The 24,403-nt window shown below is 33.7% G+C and overlaps 1 protein-coding gene across 2 annotated transcripts in view; it reads left to right on the forward strand.

Annotated features, from left to right (window-relative positions):
• LOC126739665 (85/88 kDa calcium-independent phospholipase A2) overlaps positions 1 to 18,101 on the forward strand; it is a 33,229-nt gene extending 15,128 nt beyond the window's left edge. For both annotated transcript variants that reach the window (XM_050445441.1, XM_050445442.1), the window contains exons 9-14: positions 6,466 to 6,712; positions 6,767 to 6,930; positions 6,983 to 7,167; positions 13,825 to 13,976; positions 14,043 to 14,158; positions 17,413 to 18,101. In XM_050445441.1, the coding sequence (XP_050301398.1) occupies positions 6,466 to 6,712; positions 6,767 to 6,930; positions 6,983 to 7,167; positions 13,825 to 13,976; positions 14,043 to 14,158; positions 17,413 to 17,628 (1,080 nt within the window). In that variant the 3' untranslated portion in view covers positions 17,629 to 18,101. The remainder of the gene's footprint in view (positions 1 to 6,465; positions 6,713 to 6,766; positions 6,931 to 6,982; positions 7,168 to 13,824; positions 13,977 to 14,042; positions 14,159 to 17,412) is intronic.
• Positions 18,102 to 24,403: the final 6,302 nt, after the last annotated feature.

A 24,403-nucleotide genomic window follows, 5' to 3' on the forward strand; every position in this document is an offset into this window, starting at 1 on the left:
TAAGAATCTTAAGATTTTATCGATGTGGTGTGCTGCAAACAGGCTTGTATTTAATGTGGGCAAAACCTTTATTTTGGGATTTAAGTGTGACGTTCAGGGCCTTATGTTTAGTGAAAACTCCCCCTTGCAATACAAAGAAAGCTGTAAGTTCCTTGGTATTACCATTGATGGTCGCCTTCGCTTCGAAGATCATATCCTAAATCTTGCATCAAAATTATCCTCTGGATGCTGTGCAGTAAGAATGGCGGGGCATGAGCTGGGAGGGGTAGTTGCACGTTCAGTGTACTTTTGAGTCCCTTCTTCAGCTTCAAAAAAAGGCAGTTAGATACCTATGTTCCGCTGGGTTAAGAGATTCTTGTAAGCCTCTCTTTATATCTCAAAAAATCCTAACTCTTTTTTCTCTTTTTATCTTAGAAACAGCTACTCTTATTCATAAATGTCCTAAACCTCCCTCTAACACTGGTCATATGACTCGCCAGGTTAACGATTTTCCCTTACCAATCCCTACATCCTCCCTCACCAAGAACTCACTTATATACCTTAGCAAAAAAATTTACAACCATGTTCCTCTATGTTTCAGACAAATTTTAGAAGTTAAGAAATTCAAAAAGAAATTAAAATCACTTTTATTATCCAGGGCATATTATAGCCTTGACGATTTTTTTAATGATACCTGTGCTCTGACATCATTTTAGTGTTTTAGTTTTGTTTCCTATTAAATATTTTAATTTACTTCCTCTAAATTCTGTTTTATTAACAGCTTTACTTATTTTTTAATCATATTTATCAAAAAAATTGAAATTTTGATTTTAAAGTGAATTTGGAATTTTTTAGTTTTTAGGATGCTTGTACAAAAGATTTTGTTTTGTCTTACGTAATATAGCACATTTTCTTTCTTTCTTGCTATCTGCCATAGTAGACCGAAACTTGGTTACTATTTGACCAGCTGTCGAAAAACACCTTTCCGGTTCTACACTAGTTGGGGAACTATTGAACTTAAAAAATTATATGCGGCATCCAAGTCTGGACCACCTTGACCACCATTTTGAAATACTTCCATCTCTTGGTCAATTTGAGCTCACAAATTCTGGCAACTGTTAATTTGTTGGTTTCTAGACTTCACTATACTGCCTTTTAAAATTGCGTCAGATTCTCTTTTTCGATATTCTGTTTATGCAGAGTAGCAACCGGAACATCTTCATCTGAGCTATCTGATAACGATAACGTATGCTCGACAACTAAACTATTTACCTCTAGCCGTTGCAGTAATGGATACAAATCTTGTCTTATGGTCCACGCTGTTAGAGATTTAAATGATGCAACATCTTGGTCAGGATTTGGGTTGTGGAGCGCAAAATAATTGAGAAATTAGTTAGGTGTTGGGTAATTCTCAACTGAACGTTTTCTCTGAGTGCAACAGATAAGGAGGAAGGATATTTTTGTAATTCTTGAAGCAAAAACTTGACAACATATTTTTGAAGATCATTTTTGGTAGGAGATTGCCTGAAATATCTTGTAGTTTTTCTCATTTTGCCGATTATTTCACCTAAATTATATTTATCAGCTCCATTGGCACATCTTCATGGTTAAAATTAATTCCATTCAGACTGTTTAATTCATGCTTGTCATAAAATTCTTCATCTAAAGTTTCTGAATTTTCATTAGCATATTCAAAATGCTTGTTATTTTAAGTTTTTTTTTTTATGAATTTTTTTGTCAATTATTGCTAACTGTATACCATGAGCTATGCATAACTGTTGTTTAGGGTGAATAAGTTTTCTGTATAATAATTCAATATCTTTCTTAAGAGATAATTTAAAATGATGACAGAGTATAGTGTTCCTCAATTATATGGTTAAAATATAAATAGCGGGATTAAGGACAACAAATCAAACCTCCAGTTTTTAATTGGCCGACGTTTCGACGTTGTTTATTTTTCGTCTTTATTAAGGCTACAAGAGAGAAAAAATTGTTTACTTTGTTGGTTTCATTACCAATAAACTATTTAACAGATATGGAGTTAGTAAAGGCAAAAATAAAAATTCAAAAAAAAATAATCCTACAATATTTACCCGACAATCAACATGAGTAGGGTAATCAACATTAACAAGAAGGAAAAAACGGCATTAGCAAAACACCATTTTTCCACTGGCCACAGTTTTAATTTTCAAGCTGCTAGAATTTTGGACAATGAACAACATTTTTTAAAACGTAATATCAGTGAGATGACAACATTAAATGACACAATTAATCATAGACAGGATACACAAGGACTGAGTGCATAATATAACTACATTTTAAATACATACAAAGACAAAGTACTTAACAATGATACCAGGTAATTTGGAATTTTAAGTAGTTTTTTTTTTTATTTATAAGACCCAAATTGTTTAATATTATGGTACCTTAGTCGTCATCGTGTGTTCCTGTCTGCGTGTAGTATTTTATAAATATATCTGAAAAAAAAAAGAAAAAAGATCGCATATTGCCCTATATATACACTTTTATTCATGCATTTTGTCTTGTGTTTATAATGTTCCTGGTCTATATTATCTGTATACAGTGCCGGCCAAAAGTGGAGAAACTTTTAATATTTTAATTTTTTTCTTATTAAAACTAATTCGAAGTAATTGTAAATAATGTTTATGGTTATATCTAGTAGTGGCGAAAATAATTAGAAAAAAAATAATTTATTACAAAATATGCAAACAAAATTTATTTTCTCTAAGGACAAAAATGGAGAAACTTTTTATTTTCATGACATAATTATGTTATAATACAAAATGTGGATAAAAGCACACTAATACTTTGTGGCATAACCGTTATTCTTCACAACTTCACTACACTGTCTTGGCATAGATTCAAGAAGATTGTGTATAATATCTCCGGAAATTTCACTCCATGCTTCTTTTAGGACTTGGAATAAATAATTCGTCTTTATTTCGGAACTTATTAGGATTTTTTTGTCGAACTTTTTTGTCTAGGTGCTCCCACAAGTTCTCGATGGGATTTAAATCTGGACTTTGAGCTGGCCACTTCAGAACTTCAATTTGTTTAGAGGTTAGGAAATTTTTAACAATTTTAGAAGTGTGCGTGGGGTCGTTACCATGCTGGAATTTCCAAATTAACGTTTAGATAATATTGGCTATTCATGATCCCATCTATTCTCACCAGTGGACCAACGCCATGCCCGGAAAAACATCCCCACACCAACACATTACCGCCTCCATGTTTGATTGTGGGAATAGTGTACTTTGGGTTGAATTTTTCATTCTCGGGACGTCTAACCCATCTCATACCATCTGACCCAAATAAATTGAACTTACTTTTATCTGACCATAAAACGTTTTTTCCATTTTTCGTTGAAATGAAAGGTTTTTTTACCGGTCTCCTGGCTTTCAAGTTGGCGTCACATAAACGTATTCGAATAGATCGAACTGAAAAGGAAATGCTGGGATATGCCTTTTTTATATCTTCGGCGGAGAAAAATGGATTTCTTATAGAACATCGTCTAATTAGCTTGTCAGTTGCAGATGTTGTTTTTTTGGGTCTACCTGGCTAAGACATGCTGGCAGTAGTGCCTCTAGTTTGCCACAATTTGATTTGTTTACAAATGACACTTTTATGAAGATCAAGTTCTCTAGCGATTGTTACTTGTTTCACTCCCGCATTGTGCTTCTCAATTATAAGTTTTTTTATTTGTTCAGATAAATTTATACCTCGAGGCATTTTAATACTAAATAGGCTTTTTCACAATCGAAAACGAACTGCTTCAAACGAGACCTATTTAATTTAAAATATTTAATACAAAAAGTTTCTCTATTTAAGTCCTCAAGTAAAAAAGACATTTTTTACTATTTACATATAACTGTTTTGGTATGAATTTACTGCCTAGGCTAAGTTAAACATTTTTAATACATGGTGTCACAAAAATTTTAAATAGATTATTAAATTAGAAGATAAATTAAAAGTTTCTCTACTTTTGGCCGGCACTGTATGTGTAATGGAGTCGTGTCTTGATAAGTTTTATGAAAACCTCTAATTTTTTTACATTAGGTAAGTTAATTATTAAAATTCTAAATGTTAATAATTGTGGTCATGTGTGGCTATTTATGCTGATTTTATCATTATTTATTTTTTAGTGTGTATGTTTTTTAGTATGCTCATAGGTTCTTGAGTGTTAAACATTGTATTGTTTTATATCTGTTTTTTTTTATATGGGTATATATATGTATTTATTTTCTTTATTTATTTTAATTAAATGGAACTAAAATATAAATGAAAATTACCATGAGCCTCCCACCTATTTAGCCTATGTTTGTTATAACATTTTTTAAGTTAATATTTTAGGTTTAATAAATTATTTTTAATACAAAAGTAAAGTCTGTAGTATAACAAACCCAGGTTCGTCCATAAAGAATGGATGAGATAAGTTTTTTTTTTATAAATAAGAAAAAGATCGAACGAGAAAAAAATAAATAAATAAGAAACCAATACCCTCCCTACGTTGTGTTTTGTAACAGAATCACTCTCTCTTTTACTTATCTCGGATGCGCTTGACAAGACAAAATTAGGGAAATTTGAATTATTAGGATGGTATTAAAGAAAATGCAGTCTTGATAATACACCTACTTAGTTTATTTACGTAAAAAAATAATGCCGTACTCAGCCTGGAATTCACGAGGGGAAAGAGCACGGCAGAGAAACCCTCGATCTCAATTCCCTAAAAATCGAATCATGCTGAGTAATAAGTTCTTCCTTCGGTTGCAACAAAAAATAAAGATAATTTATTTACTGTTCCTTTCTAATTCCTCATACATACTATCCATTTAAAACTAAAGAGAGTTGGGTTAGTTATCCAGCCATCACTAGAAGGTACTGAGGTCCCATACGGGAGGCTACCCAGCTGTGAGTTGAATAGTTGAGTCAATATTCTAGGTATTATCACAGATAAACGGACAAATTCGCGAAACATATTTTTATTTATCTGTGGTATGATTTACGTCCGAATATTCACCCAGTCAGGGTCGAAATGTTAGTTAGATTCAACAAGGCTCTAGCTTACTTTTGAAACACACAAATAATTAAAAAAAAAACTAATTTCGAAAATATACCTAAAATTCAGTAAATAAATTATCTCAGTTGATCACTTTAAATATTAATTTTCTCTTCAGCATGAAACAATTTTAGATAAATACATGCATAAGTTATTTCCTCCTATTCACGCAAAATATTAAATTTATAAACATTAATAAAAATATATATATACACATTGCCAATAAAAAAAACAAACTATAAATAAGTTTTAATTATAATAAAATAAGTTTTTATTATAATAAGTTTTAAATTTACTAACCTGTAGAAAATCTTCAGAAAACCACTTCGACACAAATTAAATACGATTCAATTTTTTTTTTTAAAGTAGTACCCTCGATGGCTGGGTTTTACTTTCTGCCGTTCCCTAGTCGCGCGACCGAAAACATCTCCGGAAAGCAACGCCCAGAAATGCTAACACAAACAACCCTCGGCGCATGAATAGGGCTGTTGTTATGCAATAAAAAAAAGTAAAAAGATTTTTCAGATGACGCGACATGCTGAATCCCAAATCCAAACAAATATAACATACTACGCATATAATTTAAAAGTAGGTGGTTTTCTTCAAGTCTTAAAGTTTTTTTTGAAATATATCATGGTTTATATTATAAGTTGTGTGCATGTGTACGATTGTACGCATTTTCAATAATAATTTAATTAAAATCACAATTTTATTATGATAAATTTACTTGGCAGTTTACCCTTACCTAACTTCCTTCCCTTGAGCGATAGCTGTAAGTACGGGGCGACAAAAGAAACAAATTTTTTTAAGATTTTTGCCAATAACTTCTAAACGGGCAAATCTACAAAATTAAAAGTTATCTTGTTGGTTGCAGATTTTAGTGCTCTTTAAATTACTTTGATAACACAACATCCTGTGTGTAGACGGCAAAGCAATATTATTTTGTAATCAACACCGATTTTAAGACTGTATTATCTTTTGCTTACGCGGGTGTTTTATTATTACATCCCTGTGCACCTGTATTGAAATACAGGGAGTTTGATCCTACAGTAACGCCATCTACCTATCCTACACTTATACTGTAAATGAAGCATTTTAAGCCCTGAACACATTATCTTAAACCAAATGATAATTGATTATTTGCGATTATATTAACCAGACTTTGAGGCAGCACCTTAGTGCTAGTGCTCAAAAACGTAGCATTGATAAGAATTATCGGTATTATGACACCATAGCAGAACTAAAGAGAAAAACTATAGATTTAGATCATTCAAGTTGGTTCGCTTGTTTTTAAACAACGATTACAGTTTTTAAGCGCCAAGTCATTGTATGTGGCAAATACAAAAACCGATAGCGTTGATAATAAGTTTGTATAAAAAAAGAAATACAAATTTCTGATTTTCTTACAGGTTATCGGTCCGCCCAATCGCGACACCTTAAACCAAATGTTAGCGGTGGCGGGCATGGAAGTGGCCGCGAAAAAACACAAACGGGAATTCCCGAAAAAAGGGCGGCTCCTTTGCCTAGACGGGGGCGGCATTAGGGGGCTCGTTTTAGTTCAGATGCTCTTAGAACTGGAGGTGATCTTTCAACGGCCAGTCAATTTCTGTTTCGACTGGATCGCCGGTACTAGTACGGGAGGAATTTTAGCTTTGGGTAAACAAATATTATTAAGGTTTTTATATTTCTTAATAAATCGTTTAACTTCAGGCATTGCATCCGGAAAAACCATGAAAGAGTGCCAGTGTCTCTACTTTAGGCTGAAAGAAAAAACTTTCATAGGCAGTCGTCCTTATTGCAGTGAGAACTTGGAAAATGTCATGAAGGAAACTTTTGGGTCTGAAACTGTTATGTCTGATATTAAGCATCCGAAGGTTTAATATAGTTGGCACTGGCTATTTATTAGAGACTTAAGTTATTTTTTAGGTTATGATTACCAGCCTTCTTGCTGATAGAAAACCGGCCGAGCTGCACTTGTTTAGAAACTACAACAGCCCGAGTAACATTTTACGGGTAAAACATGATTCTCCGTATGAACTTCCTCCGCCTCCCGAGCAACAGTTTGTTTGGCAGGTGGCTAGAGCTACTGGGGCTGCTCCTACGTATTACAGGTAATTATGCTATTAAAAAAAAATTAAACGTGGAAAAAAGTTACATTTTCATATGCAGGATGTCATTAAAATGGCGTAAAAAATTAAGAGGGTAATAGTATTCCTAAAAATAGTAAAAAAAGTTTCTATAAGTTTAGGGCGAAAAATTCATATTAAGGAAGACTATGTCAAATGGTAGTACTGAAAAAATATTTGGAAAATCGGAAAGGGTAGGTTTTTTAAGGGTATGAGATTGTTTCGTGAATAATTTTTTTGACATTTTTTCGCAACGTGCGTTCACATTAGTTTTCAAAATTACATACTTTTTTCTGCAAAAAAGGTACTTTTGTTGCACATCGCCCATCGAGTTTGCTCTGATTTCAAAAGTAATCAAGTAGTTATTAATGATCTACTAAATCAAGGAAACTAAATTAAGGAACTAAAAAATTTAAGGTGAAAAAATGGTGTACCTTAAATTTGTTGACATTAAACATCATTAGGACATATGTAATGTATTTTAAATGCAACATAGATGTTACTCTGGATGATTGCAGCTTAATCTAGATCAAAATAAATTTTTAGGTATTCATATTGACAACAGATAAAAGTTTGATGGTCATGTAGAAACATTACAGCGTAAACTGGTATCTGGCTGTTTGGCACTAAAAGTTTTGAGTAGTCAGTTGGAAACGCAAACTGTAAAACTGGCCTGCTTTGGCTTGTTCGGATCTCTCTTAAAATATCGAATTGTTTTTTAGGGTAATTGCTGAAACCAGCGATTTAATCTAGTGTTTGTTCTTTAAAAACCATCAATTAGATATATGTGTAGGGCTTCTCCTCGAGACACATGCAAGTGCACCCTTGATTAGTAAAACTGAAGCTGGTATGTTTGTTTATTTTAGAAACAGCTTCTCTAATCCACAAGAAGGTTTGTGGATTATTAAGATATACAAATCTTGAATACAAACAATACCGAGCGCACTGTGTTTGTTTAAAAACAGAATTTGGCAATACCAATAAATCCAACTCTTTACCTATGAATTCAGGGGTCTTGCAGAAAATCTAAAGGGCAGTTCAATCTTGAATAAAAAAGGTACTCTTGTTTATTTCATGTAACTCTATCAGTTTTTAAGTTATTTGCAATTTAAACATTCAGCATAAAGAATCCTAAGCCACCGTTATTACATTGACTTTTCTTCAAGTAGGCTTGTGTCATACCATTTTTCGTGTAAAGAAATTATATAACAATTTTACTATCACTAAGTTAGAGTGTATTATTTGTAGTAAAAATTCTAAAATAAGAAAATGCCACGTCATAATGAATATTCCAACAGTGAAATGCGTAGTATGATTTGCGTTTTTGCTCACTCACATTATAGTGGACTTGGTGCAGCCAGAAGGTATTTAGAATTATATCCAAATCGAAGACAACTCAATCACAAACTGTTCAGACGTATTTATACCCGCCTAGGCGAAACAGAGTGTTTTCCTCCTAAAACCTTAAATGGAGCTCCAAAAAATATCAACGTCGATGATGAAGAAGAGGTTTTAGCCAACACCACCGAAATAAAGAAGGCCGAGGTGCTCTGACGTCACTAAAGTAATACGTCACGCAAAGAAGGCGAAGAAATTCGCTACCGACTACCCCCTTCAAATCTTATAATGCAACGACCCATTTCTTATTCCTTTGTCCGAGCCTCGATGCCAAATCGACCGCAATATCATTGAAAATATATTCGGTGTAATACTTATTGACCGCGACATCTGTGGTTATTATACCCACATTGTGACAACAACGCTGACTCTTTTACACTTTACACATTATCCCGTTAGAAGGCTGTTTGTTGTTGACAACTTGTAGTATTTCTACAGGTGAATATAACAGGTGTTTCGGTGCCGGTTTCGGTGTTATTGTGTTATTATATAAACTATATATTGTATAATCCGACTGCCGTTCGCAATTATGCCTAATAAGTGCTGTGTACCGGGTTGCAAAGGCAATTACGATGCCGAACATACTCAGCACATGTTTCAATTTCCGAAGGATGATGAACTGTGTAAAAAGTGGCTAAGAATGATTCCTAGAGACAATTTTAAACCTACCCAGTATAGTAGGGTTTGTGACGCACATTTTGCCAAGGAAAATATAATTTGGGTGACAACATATTTTGATAAAAAGACAGGCAAGACTTTACAAGTTCCATTGAAATATCCCAAACTTCAACAAGGTACAATCCCTGTAAAGTTCCCTAATTGTCCTTCATATATTTCAAAGTCTATACCAGTTATTAGGAAAAGTAGAGATGAAAAGAAAATTGAAATTGAACAACAAAATTTGTCTCTAGCAATTCAAAACAGTATTGATGAATTTTCAGCCTATCAAAAAACTATAACTTTTAAAAATTTCCAAGAATTTTTACCTATTTTTAATGCAATGGTACTGCCTAATGATTGGCTAAAATCTGTTAATACCGAAAATGATATTGTATTGTATAAATTAAAATACTCACCCGCACCAATCATAACTTACTCTCTTATTATAAACCAACATTTAAAACTAGAAACTTATTTATACGGCCAAGACATAGTATTGCAGATAAATAAACTTAAAACTCCATTCACTATAAGTAATATTAATGATTTATCAGATTTGTTAAATAAAATTAATAAATTGAATTCAGAAAATCAAATAGAAAACAATAATGAAGATGACTTCCTAGCGATTCATAATAAAAAAAAGTTTTTAGCAACGACCACATTGGAATATCTTAAGAACAATAATTTTCTAGACAGCTTTCCAAAATGTCATATTCATAGTAGTGAAACTAATGTAAAAATTATTATTAATTCTGTTACCAATACTCTTTTAAAAAATTACTGTGGCAAAAAAAATGATGGACTTGGGAAAGGCAGTAAAAGGAAATTAGATACACTAACTTCTTAAATTTGCTTAAATAATATACCCGCCAATTTATGACATGAATTTTTGAAGTTTAATTTCTTTTTCAAATCTGTTTAAAAAAAAATAAAAATACAAAAAAAAACAAAAAATTAAAAAAAAAAACAAAAAAAAAGATGAAATATGAACTACTAGTTAAGATAGGTAATACCGAGGGTAATACCTACAATTAATAATACTAAGTATTATTTTTGATATTAGTATGAGCCCCAAATACTATATATAACCCTCGTTTCAAATCTTATTTTTGCAATTACCCTTATTGAAATGAAGGTTAAGACAATTTATTTTTAATAATTAGTTTGTTTACATTGCTCGTGAATTGTTTTTTTTATTTTATCAAAGCCAAATATTTTTTTGTCAAAGAATAAAAACCATCCCTTATTTTCTACCCCTTTTTCAGAACCAATATTACTCAAAAGAAATCCTAACTAATAGTTTATAGGAATGCAACATGTGTACCAAATTTCAAATTAATATCTTAACTTCTTCGAAAGTTATCGAGGCAATACACAGGTTATGAGGTTATTCCAGAGACAGATAGAGACATAATTATTTGCCTAAATTAAGTTTTTAAAAGTCTTAACGCCCATACTCGTTAAAAAACATTCTACTTTAAATATAACGGCCGATATTATCCTAAATACACGTCCTTATCGCTACCGAGATGTATAAACGTGTGCAAAGCATTTGCCTTCTTGTGATGACGTCACAGCGAAGCCCCGCGGCCTTCTTTATTTTGGTGGTGTTGTTTTAGCTCGTATTTCGGAAAATCCAGATCTCAGTACTCGTCGGTTAAGTACGGCAACAGGAATAAGCCAATCTTTTATGTGGAGAATTTTAAAGAAAGAGAATCTCCATCCATTTCACTATTCTTCTGTCCAAAATTTGCTACAATTCGCCTACAGTTTGCTCAATTTATGCTAGATAAACAATCCGAAAACCAGGAATTTCTTAATGACCTTCTTTTCACCGATGAGGCGACGTGTTTAAAAGGAACGACATTTTCAGCATGAATTCAAGGTAAATATTTGGTGTGGTGTGATATCTGATTTTTTTATTGGTCATTGAACTTCCTCCTAATCTGAACGGGCTCCTCTATTTAAACTTCCTTGAACAACAGTTAAACCCACCACTAGAAGATGTACCACTAGCGCATAATAGCAGCATAAGGCGGAACATGTGGTTTATGCGAGACGGGGCACCGCACATTTTTCTCTGCCAGTACGGCGATACCTGAATGAATATTTTCCTCACCGGTGGATTGGGCGTGGCAGTGAATTTGTTTGGCCTCCTAGAAGTCCAGACTTAAACCCTCTAGACTTCTCAATATGGTCATACATGAAGGACATGGTTTACATTTACAAAGATACAATTAATTCCATCCAAGAATTACGACAGAAAATTCAAGAAGCTGCTAATATTATCAAAAATAATCGACAAATGTTATTTAATATTCAAAGACCTTTAAGGAAACGCCTTACAAAGTGTATTGAAGTGGAAGGTAGGCATTTGGATCATTTACTTTGAAGTTTTCTTTTAATATTGTTAGTGATTGTTATTTGTTGTCTTTACTGTTGTTACCCAGCGTAGTAGTATTTTAAAAGAATAAATTCTTATTAAGCCAATGTAATAACGGTGGCTTAGGATTTTTTACGCTGAATATTTAAAATGCAAATAACTTAAAAACTGATAGAGTTCATGAAATAAACAAGAGTACCTTTTTTATTCAAAATTGAACTGTCTTTTAGATTTTCTTGTTTTTTTATCCATAACTGATTAGGCAAAAAAGATATGTTGTAATTTACCTAAGTAACAGGGTGTAACTAACGCCCTGTATAAATAATGCTAAATTCACCACAAAATTCGTAATTTTCATGTCAAAATACATAAAGTCGCCAATTTTCAAGACGATACTGCTTAAGAAATTTCAAATTAAAATTCCAACTTTAAATACCCTGTATCTCGTAAACTTGCAACATTTGTATAAGACATGTTAAGCTCAATCGCCATATTTTGGTGTGTAGTATCTTCAGTTCAGAGATTGCCCATTCTTAATGAATCACCCTGTATAGTTAGTTAGATTAAATAATGTTTAAAAATGGTTAATTAATGTGGTACTTGCACGTTCCTGGAACTGAGTTACTAAGTACTGCATCCCAGGTTGGCCTTTGTGGTAATAGACAGTCGAGTAATACGGCTATATCGCTATTATCAGACTCGGGAAATATTCAAGTTACTTAGACATATTCCTGGAGCGGGTTCTAAACCCCTGGAGTAGGATTACGAAGTTGGGGGAAGTTTCACACCGCAGAAGACAGTGGAAAATGGAAAACTAGGTGAAAAAAACTTTAAAGAAAATCAATAAAAAGTAAGCCTTTTTATGAGGTCTAGAAGTGAAAGCTTATGTCTTACCTCTGATGGATGAGGGTTTCAAACCTATGGTTTAATTATTAAGATTAAGACCTGTTTTTAGACAAAATACATTAATTTTGCTTTGATTACCACGCGTACTACTAAGGTAAGCGCCTCTCAGAATGGCTGGTGAAAAGAGATAAACGATGACCGGCTTTGCGTTCTAAAGGACAGAGATTACACTACTATATACAGCGATATTTTGCTGATATGATTTTATGGTACCGAGACCCGAAAAATAACTCAAATTCGGAATATGGATCGATCAAAATCCACGATCGCTGAAAATTCGGTGTTACTTGATTTTGTGACCTGATTTTACCGTACAACATTTACAGGTAGCTAGATAGATGACTTGAATATCATATAAAATACTTGTTAACTTTTCATTTTAATGGTTTAATTATATGATTATTTTAGAATTAGAATCTACTTGTATTTTAGGATTGATGATTTATTTTAATAATTTATTTCCAATAAATATACATTGCATCCGTTAATTCCAACAGCTGATTTACCTCAGAGTGCTGTTTTTGTTATGTTTATTTTAAAGTATTGTAGAAGTTATTTATTAACAGTAATATTAAAAATCTTTGAAACAGTAAAAAGCTCTGCTTACTGTTTACAAAGAGGGTCTGATAGTGGTCAAGTGAGAATTAAGTATACCTTAATATAAGTGTGTTTTTTTATATCATAGGAAAGATAATGGCACCATGAGTAGTGTGTTGAAATTTAAAATTTATATTTCATTATGATTACATGACAAACTAGGTATCTTAAATGTATGGATTATTGATAAGACATCCTAAAGGTTTTAATGATACTGGATGTTTGCGGCAATTGCCTACAGATGAACCATATTGGAATACCATGGCTGCATAATTTGGAATCCATTCTATCAGTACCATAAATATGATTTGTAGTATATACAAAACAAAATGCCTTGTCAATGAGTTAGTGAGTTATGTAATATTTATAATTTGGAATCACTTAAAAGATGTAAAACAATTTTTACTATAGGGCCTCTTTTTGATTTACTTTATTTATACTATTATTATTTAAATGGTCCTGCTGACTATTTATGTCTATGCTTTATACCAATAAGAAACATCTGAATTTTCCTCTTTTAGTATGTGTAATCATCTTTTTATCTGTACAATAATATGCAAGATAAATTAGATTAATTTAGTTGAACTAAACTAAAACTAAACAAAAATTGATTAAAAAGAAAGGTTAAATAATTTACATTTTAAGATTGTACTTTAATAATTGCTAAGATCCGACTGGTTTATGGTCTTTTCCAGAATTTTCCAGCGATATTTGGACGGAGGCCTGATCGCAAATAATCCAACATTAGATGCCCTAACCGAGATCCACGAACACTGTTTAGCCTTGAAAGCGATGGGAAAAGAGAACGAAACTTGTCCGGCCTCGGTTGTAGTGAGCTTAGGCACAGGTATAAGAATATTATAATTTACAATAATTCGTTTAATAATTCATGGATTATTATTTTATATTTAAGGAGTAATTCCAGTAACAGAACTGAAAGCTGTCGACGTGTTTAGACCCGAAAGTATATGGGACACGACCAAACTAGTAATGGGTATTCAAAATTTAGGAACTTTATTGGTGGATCAAGTAAGTCCCTTTATTATTACCCTTTAATGCGTTAGTTGTAAGTTAAAAAATACCTTTTCAAGTTTTTGTAAAGTCTCAATAATACCTTTGATCGTGTCACATTCGCCGAGGACCAGGAGTAATGTATCATACATTTTATTCTATATGCGCCCATCAGTTTTGTATATCGGTCCTCAGGCAAAAATAGACTAAAATAGAAATAAACATTTTCAACACTAACGAGAATTGTCGAATATGTCTGGGAAGAAAATGTCCAATATACATAATACAAAGATTAGATTTCTTTGAGACCACGCGGGCTTTGTGAATGAAAGGTATAGTCGCCTTCGCTCTTATCGTGCGGGTTCAAAGGTCACCACGTAATATGAATCAAATTGAAAAATCAGTGGCTGCCAAAATATTATTTCCTTGAGAGTTTGACAATACATTGAACGCCGTCATGTGATATATTAAAGCCGCGTATACACCTTAGATCATAATTATTAACTGACGTGATGCCTTTAACGCCGTAAAAATGTCTACGTATCCGAGATTCGACATGTAAAACATACGTTGGTTATTTCCTTTCATGGCGTGAAAAAGCCCATAAGTACAAAGCCCGTGGGGTATACGCTTCATCGGTATATGCCTAGAATCCCCGATATTCTGCTTAAGTTGCCAGACATAATATTTACTTTCCTTTTTTGAAAAATTGTCAGAAATAGAGGGAATTCTCAATAACAATTTTTCTTTACGCAATAATATCTAAACCTAAGCATTTTATTTTTTTTTTATGATATTAATAAATTCATTATACTTCTCATTCATATTAGCATGATCCAGTACCAGTAGGTTATTTAAACTGATAAAATCAATATATCTTCCTCTATTTTGCTCTCTTTTGTTTTTGGCTCTCTTGAATACAGGGTGTTTCAGAACTATGGGATCAAACTTCTGGGGGTTGTTCAGTGCAACAGAAGAATCCATTTGAGTATAGGAACCCACGTCCGAAAATGCATCACTACGCCACTACGGCCCTAAGACCCGTTAAAATTTATAAAAAACATTAATTACTACTAAATAGGATCTGCTGCATTTATTTTTACCTTTTGTACGTGATACCTTAACAACAATTGTTTAAAATGAACGCTTATCAATGTCAATTCTCAATGTCATGTTTAAAAATTTTATAGCTTACAATTTTTAAACATTTATTGCTAATGGAAAACTTTACCAATCAAGAATTGGCGGATATGCATTTGGCATACGGAGCAACAAACTGCAATGCACGAGCAGCATCGCGGTTGTATCATGATCGTTATCCCGAACGACAGCATCCTGGATACAAAAAGTTTATTGCGGTTCATCGACGGTTCGCTGAGACAGGCATGTTTAAGACCAAGATGCATGATACTGGTGTTGCTCGAACCGTAAGAACGGTCGAATTTGAAGAAAAGGTGCTTCAGCGAGTTGCCGATGAACCATCAAATAGCACACGTGACGTCGCTAAGAATATGAATGCGAGTAACCCTTCTGTCTGGCGAGAACTACACGAGCAACATTTCCATCCTTACCACTTCCAGAAAGTTCAAGGTATGACTGCAGCCGATTATCATCCTCGAGTTCAATTTTGTCGATGGCTTCTGGATCACATCATTGCACAACCAAATTTTTTACGATATGTTTTGTGGATCGATGAAGCCTTTTTCACAAGAGACGGTATTTTTAATAGTAGGAATAGCCATAATTGGGACGAAAAAAATCCTTATGCAATTTTTCCAAGAAAACATCAGAATCGTTGGTCTGTCAACGTATGGGCAGGCATTGTTGATGATTATTTAATTAGGCCATACCTTCTACCGGAACGGTTAACAGGACCTATTTATCAGCGTTTCTTGGAGGAAGTTCTCCCAGAACTCCTTGAAAATGTTCCACTAAACGTTAGACAGCAAATGTGGTTTCAGCATAATGGAGCGCCGGCTCACTTTGCTGTACAAGTACCCGAGTATTTGGCTCAGCGGTTTGGGCACCGTTGGATTGCCAGAGGTGGAGCAGTTTCTTGGCCTCCTAGGTCACCCGATTTAACGTCGCTCGATTTTTTCTTGTGGGGACATGTAAAGTCTTTAGTCTACGAAACTCCAGTAGAATCAGAGCTAGACTTAATTGGACGAATAACAGCAGCATTTGAAATCATTCAAAATGAGGATCAAATTTTTATTGTAGTCCTCCGAAATCATGTGCGGCGTTTAAATCGGTGTATTGAGGTTGGAGGAAGACATTTTGAACAATTGTTGTGATGGTATTATATACAAAAGGTAAAAATAAATGCATCAGATCCTATTTAGGTAATTAATATTTTTTCTAAATTTAAACGCGTCTTAGGGCTGTAGTGGCGTAGTGACACGTTTCCGGACAAGGGTTCCTATACTCAAATGAATTCTAGTGTTGCACTGAACAATCCTTAGAAGTTTGATCCCATAGTCCTAAAACACCCTGTATACATTCTTGTGCAAAATTTCAATTAGGATGTAGTGATCAGTAATTCTTCGACTTTTTAATACTCTGGCTTGAAACATATTCTGATGCTTTGTTAACACTAGATCAATAATTGAATCCTCATCTCTACCTGACTTGGTTGTGTCATGTACTATATTGAATAAACTCACGTCAATTAAAATATTTTAAAAATTTTCTGATTCCCGAGTTCTAAAATCGATATTAAAGTCACCAATTATAATGACAGAAAATTGATTATCAAGAATGCTTTTATTGCAACTAGCCAATGTTCTATGTACACATCTGAATTTTTTGTTTAATTTTTAGACTATTTCTAAGATAGATTAATGCTCTGCCGGTCTTTATACTGTCACTATCCACTCTATACATATTATAACCAGCATGTCAGTTTCTGTGTCCAAAATATTATTTGTTAAGCATGTCTCAGACAATGCGACTACTACTGGGTCTTTTTTAATGGTCAAGTCACAAATTTCATCAAAATGATGGGCTAGATGCATTAAGATATAACAAAAAGATACTATTATTTTTATCTATGACATTAAAATTTCGCCTACATCCACTTCTATAACATTATCATTTGCAAGATTACATTAATTATTATTGATACCGTAATTATTAATTCATTATTACAATTTGCCTCCCCTAATTTTTTCGTAAGTGAGAATGTTGAGAAGCTTATGACTTATACTGATATTATGTAATATGAAAATCATATATTGTATAGCAATTTGTGGAATAATAAATATCTATTTTAGGCTACTCTGAGCGACGGAAGAGTGGTTGACCGCGCGCGTGCATGGTGCTCCTCCTTGGGAATCCCCTATTTCCGATTCTCACCGCAAATGTCCGAGGAAATTGCCATGGACGAAAAATCGGACGAAAAGTTATGCAACATGCTGTGGGAAACTAAGGCTTACATGCATGAAAACATTAACCTAATGCGAGAACTCGCAGATTTGTTAAACCGTTAGAAAACAGTTCAGTTTTATTGCGTCGTACTCGTTTTATTAACCAAAGAAATAATCATGTGGAGTAGATAGTTTTGTTATACATTCTCTGTTTTTTTATATAAATATTATTATGTTATTATTGAAATAATTTTATTAACTCGAGTAAAAAAATGCCATTTTGATCCTTAAGGTGCATGATATTGAATTGAATTGAATTTGCTCGCCTCAGAGTAAAAAACGCCACTTTAGTCCCTAGGGATACGTATAATGTGCTATGCACTTAAGGGCGAACAAAAAAAACTCTAAATGACATTCAAAAGGCATATTATAAAACCTCTCTAGGATTTATTTTTTTTTTTTAGACCGTTAATCGTTTTGTGATATTAGAACCCGAAGGGGTCTTCAGTATTTTTAGACACTTAATTTTAACCACTAGTCGATTATTATTCCATTATATGTTAAAAAGATTTTATTGAATAAAATATACAGATGTGTGTACAAATTCTTTATTTTGTAAAGTCATGAGATTTAATTAAAACCACAAAAGTTTAAACCAAAATATATTGTAGGAGCATTATAAAAATTCAAAATAAGTTTATGTTAAACGGCCGAATAACTAGCGAAGACTGTCTGCAACTTTCCGTTTCTTATCTCCCCGAGCCATGATCTAGGCTACAAATAGCATCGAAGGGTCGGTATGTGGTCGAGGGTGCATACCTGCTTCTCGATGGTGTTCGTTCTTATTTTATCTTATATTATCTCATATGTTCTTATTACATGCTACAAAATTTCCGTCCTCGGAAACTGTTCCTAAGAATAAAAAAAAAACAACATTAGTGTTTCACATTTATCTTTCATGAAAACAACATATAAGGTTTAATCAAAGTATATAAGGCTCATTCGCTTCATGCTGCCCAGCACCTTGAATAAACAAAACATATCTTTTTTTTTTTTTTGTTTTCACTTATCAAGTTCGTCAACGTCATCAGAACTTGAAGAGCTGGTTTCATAAGTAGCAACGTACTGACGCTATGCCATGATATCTTTTATTGGCTCGTCGTGCGCCAGGAAGATCTTCAATGACAACGATCAAAATCAAGCACCTTAGTTACCACGAATGGACCACTAAATTTAGGAAGTTTTTTACTTTTCCCATCATTAGATGCCACAGTTTTTCGTAAAACTACTTGGTCACCTTTACTATAGTTATGCTTGCTTTTTCGTTTAGCATCATAACGTAGTTTTTGTTGAGCTTGTGCCGCCACTATTCGTTTATTGGCTTCTTCTCGTTTATCATTTACTTTATTACAGTCTCTTTCGTTTGGACTTACCTCCTGAGTTATGAATGCGTCATCCATACCTCGAGGTTGATAACCGAAAAGAAGCTCGTGGGGACTCTTTCCTGTAACACTATGTACAGAAGCATTAATCCCGAAACGTATGGAATCATTATTATTATCCCACTTCCTCTCATCATCGACCATTGTCGACAGAGAAGCCAGGATCGTTCTGTTGTAACGTTCAACTTGCCCGTTGGCTCTTGGGGTTGCCGTTGCGTTTAGCACCACCTTAACACCAAGTTTCTTCGTAAAATCCTGGAAACATTTGCTAGTGAAGCACGTTCCTCGATCACATATAATTCGCCTTGGTGTACCAAAAGTACTAAACAACGCCTGACAAAATATCAACAGTGGATCAGCCTTGTACTTGAAACTGCCTTGCTCCAAACGTACTTTGCGAATGCATCAACTGCAACTATGACGCTGGATGACCTCTTTTGTCATGGTAATAACTGACAATCGTTCTTTGAGCCTTTTTTGGTACTTACCACTTAGGACCACAATCGGTATTTCGGCATAACCGCCCTTCTTTCAAAACATAATTTATTGTTAGAGACTTGTCTGTCTGCTAACTCATGCAGACTATGTCTGCATGAGGTTCACGTAGTAACTCAATAATTTCTTTGCATTTATTATCTTGCAGTTGCACTGATAATATCCAGTCATCTTCTGCCACATTAATTTCTAAAATTTCGACAACGGGTACAGGAGCTTCACAAGATGGCAATTCGTGGAATAAGGTCTCTTTTTGTCATTGCCGTACGTAAGGCAATACAATCAGTTACGAGCTTAAACGGAACTCCTAATATATAAACTCTAAATCGCTGTAGCGAGCAAACTACTGCAAGGGTTTCTAACTCATACGAATAATATTTCTGCTCTTCTTTGGTCGTCTGCCTACTATAATACATAACAGGCTTTAGAACACCTGATGGCTGCCATTGTAGCAGGATACGTAAAAAGCTAAAATGGGTCTTCTACTAAGATGCTTTTTAATACATTGAAAAGCTTCTTCTTGTTCGACATTCCAACTAAAAGTAGTATTTTTTCTTGCCAGTCCAGATAATGGTCTTGCAATGTGAGCAAAGTTCTTCACATATTTTCGGAAGTAACTGGCAAGTCCGAGAAACTGCCGAATTTCATGAACATTTCGTGGAGTCGGGAACTGTTCGACTGCTTTTACTTTTGCTGCTCCAGGACGGATGCCATCTGCGCTAAATTAATGACCCAGATAGTCTATATTTGTCCTGACAAAGTGACACTTAGACAATTACAACGTAGCTCCAAAATTTCTGAAAGTGGTTAAAATTTCCTGCAGAGATTCTAAGCCAGACTTAAAATCAACATTTGGCAGTAAAATGTTATCGAGATAGGCTAATGCTGTTGTATTTTTCATGGTTTTTTGAATGCCATTAACAGTACGCTGGAATACTGCTGGCGCGTTAACTAACCCAAATGGCATTCGTAAATATTCATAGTGCCAATCAGAAGTGCCGAGCGCAGTTTTGTTTCTAGAGTCTTCGGCAACCTGGATTTGGTGGTAGCAACTTGCCATATCAAGTGTTGTGAAATAAGTCATATTCGCCAGAATTTCCAAATGTTGATCTGATTGGATCATCGGAAAACTCTCTTTGATGGTTTTGATATTTAGTGCCCTATAATCGACACACATTCTTGTTTCACTATTTTTCTTCTTAATTAACACTATAGGGCTTGCATAGGGCGAATGTGATTCATGGATAACGCCTGCTGTTAAAAGTTCATCCACCATTTCCTGAACTTTTTCGCGTTCTTTAAAAGCAACTCGATAGGGCTTATAAACTACAGATAAATTATCAAATGAATATTCATTTAAGTGCCACGTATACATCCTAATTTGTTAACATTCTGAGCAAAACAGTCTCTAAATTCATTTAACGTCTCTAATAACTTATTTACATTATCTTGTCCTATATTACAATTTACTTAATTTCCAATATATGTTGTAGTGAAAACTGACAATTGGCTTTTATTTAAAACATTGACCGATACCTGCTGCTTCCCCATTGCTACGTCAGCAATGCAAGGAGATCCGCGTACAACCAACTGTTTCACGTTGAAACAAATTGGGTGCTCGGACATATTTAGCAGAGGGATGATCATATCGCCATCAGTTGAGGTAACACAACGTGGAATGATATATTCACCCTTTGGTTTATAAGATTGTCTTAAATCTATAAAAATATCTCCCTCATATAAGTCAGCCGTACTACAGACTATGAACCCAATATGATTTGGTAGTACCATTGTTGGAATTTTACATAAAAGTTCTAGTTTAACCGGAAGTTTATCTAATTGAGGTAACAATGACATATTCTTATCAAAAATACGCAGTTTATTGTCTCTCATTAGAATTACCGCGTTAGTAGTATTTAAAAATGTTTGCCCTATCAAAACAGCCATACATTGAAGCGAATTTGGAACAATAAAAATTTGCACTTGTGCTTTGAATAGGTCTACCTGCAAATCGGCCATAGTTTCATCAATTACAGAAATTTTTGCCCCACCGTACCCGGTAATAATAATATTTGATGGATACCAATTTGTATAGCATTATATTCCCTTAATGTTACTATTTCACAGCCTGTATCAATAAAGCCTTTTAGTTGACTTCCATTAATATAACATACAACGTTTAAGCAATCTGGACTCACCCCTTTACGTAGTTCTCCAATCATAGTCTTGGATCCACTGGGCTTGTTTCCTCTATACTCGGCCAACGTATGACCTAGGCGTCTACAAAAGGAACATTCCTTTTTGGGTTTTGGGCACTGTGGTTGAAAATGACCAGGATCCCCACAATTGTATAATTGTATGTTGTCCATAATTATGTTCTTGAGTGGTGCTCTTGGTTTTGATGTTTCTTTGGACAATGTCGATAAATAGTCTTTATAGAGATCTTCCGATGTGCTGTATCTTCCTGCCTTAGCTCCGGCTTGAATAGTCGTACTCTCAATGCCATCAATAATCATCGACGCACCGCATTTTTATTAGTGATGCCACATTGTCTTAAGAGCTGAGTTTTATCAAAGTAGTATTAAGTTTATTTCGACGTACCAGGGCTTTCAGTGATGATGGAAAATCAAAATGATCCGGGAATGCGTTTTCCATTCATCCCAGCTGTAGTCATATTTTTTCAGATCAAAATACCAAGTTTAAGCTAGCCTCTAAGCCTGGACTGCATTAAAAATGTCATGGTAGCCTGATCCCATTTATTTATCTTGGCTAACTGCTCAATTTTATGTAGCCACTTTATTGCAGACATGCCTGGTTTTCCCGGATTAAATTCAGGAATAACATCTGCCCTTGGCATTGGTGTTGATGGTCGTTTATTTTTATCCAAAAGCTCAAATAAATAGCTCCGCACGTGCAGAGCTATTTACATCTGTGGTTTAAACCAAAATATATTGTAGGAGCCTTATAAAAATTCAAAATGAGTTTATGTTAAACGGCCGAATTACTAGCGAAGTCTGTCTGTGTTTCTTATCTCCCCTAGCCAAGATCTAGGCTAAAAATAGCATCGAAGGGTCGGTATGCCATGCAACTATTTTTTGAATATTTTTAATCCCTTTTGAAGCCATTTCTGTCGCAGCTGATCCATAGTCCAGACGAGTTAGATCTGCATATCTAGCTTTCCTTTAATGTAGAAATTTCCACATACTGGTTTAGTTCAAGGCTTAAAAGTTCTAATACACAAAAACGGGCTCACTCGAGCCTTATTGAAAACTATAGGCCAATTACTTTATTGTCGGTTTTCTCAAAGATATTTGAGAGGTCATCCCGAAAAAGACTGACCGATTATTTTTCTAGAACGGAATCAATTTTTAATTGAGACAATTTGGATTTAGAATGAATCGATCAACTGAAGATGCCATGATATCTTTTTATCTACATATTCTTGAAAGTTTTAACAAAATTGAAATTGAATTGAAACCACTGGGTATATTTTTTGACTTTTAAAAGGCTTGCGATACGATAAATCATAATATTCTTTTAGAAAACTAGACTTGACTTGCCCACTATAGAATTCGTGGTTTGGCCTATGAATGGATAAAGAGTTATTTAGCTAGGAAAGTGAAAAATAACTAGCAGCAATGGTATTACTTTTTCAGACTGGACAGTGGACATCTATAAGGATAAGAGTACCACAAAGTAGTGTGCTTGGGCCTATTCCTTTTGTTAGTGTTTATAAATGATCTACCCCTGACTACAAACAGAAATTATATAACACTTTTTACTGATAATACCTCTGCTATTTAAGTGAGCCTGATTATGGATCACTGTGTACACAGGTACATCAGTGTGTGAGGGCTAGAGGTGTTTTTGATTTTTACACCAATTAGAATTTTGCAAGATTTTAGCTTCTTAAAGATTAACAAAAAGGCCTTATACAAAAAGATCCCAACAACTTCTTGGGAATTACATTTGATCAGCACTTATCATGGAACAGTCACATTCAAAGTGTATGCTCTAAATTGAGTAGTAGAAATTTTGCCGTATTACAAATTAGGCAATATGTTAATAAGAAAACATTAAAAATACTTAATTTTTGCTCAGTTCAATCAATATTAACATATGGATTATTGCTTGGAGAACTGCAATATTATCAGTGCAGTTCTTGTATGCCAAAAAAGAATTGTCCGGACAATGTTTTCTTTATCTTTTAGGGAAACTTGCCATAATATTTTTAGCTCTAAGAGAATTCTACCATTTGTAAATCTTTATATATTACACTATCTGAAAAGTGTGGTGATATAAATAAATAATACTCAACATACATACCAGCAGCCAGGTTAACACACAAGTTCAAAAAGAATCTGGTATAATATCTTTAGAAAATTTTACCAATTTGCCCTCCAACTTAAAGGATATCCAAAATATCAAACTTTTTAAGATAAAACTGAATCCATTTTATTCTCTGGGTGAGTTTTTTGATTGTTCTGTTTTATAATTATGTTAGATTAGTATTATTATGTAGTTTATGTTTTTTTTTTAAATATTTTTATGTTAGTATACTTGTTTTTTCGCTAACTATTACTTTCAAATTACTTTACTCATATTGACAATTCCAATATATGTATTTTTACGTCTATGGAATAAACAAATTTTAAAAAATAAAGCAATTTTTCAGGAAAAAATATTCCTAAAATAATGCATTTATATAATCGATTTTCTGATTTGACTTTTGTAGCGACATGTCATTAAGTTGAAGTGAAAAAAATTACAGATTTCTGGAATTATTGCCTTGCCAGATAAAATATATTCTTGGTGAGAAATCTGCAAGGGGAAGGCGTATAGTAGTTAACTCAAACTTAATTGCAGAATTCTATACGAAGAACTATATTAAGAGGTTACGCTACCTTAGAGACCGTAAAATGATGTCGAGATTTACAATTTTTTTTCTAAGAAAACACAAA

Source organism: Anthonomus grandis, chromosome 8, assembly GCF_022605725.1.
Source record: "Anthonomus grandis grandis chromosome 8, icAntGran1.3, whole genome shotgun sequence".
In the NCBI taxonomy this organism is placed as follows: Eukaryota; Metazoa; Arthropoda; class Insecta; order Coleoptera; family Curculionidae; genus Anthonomus; species Anthonomus grandis.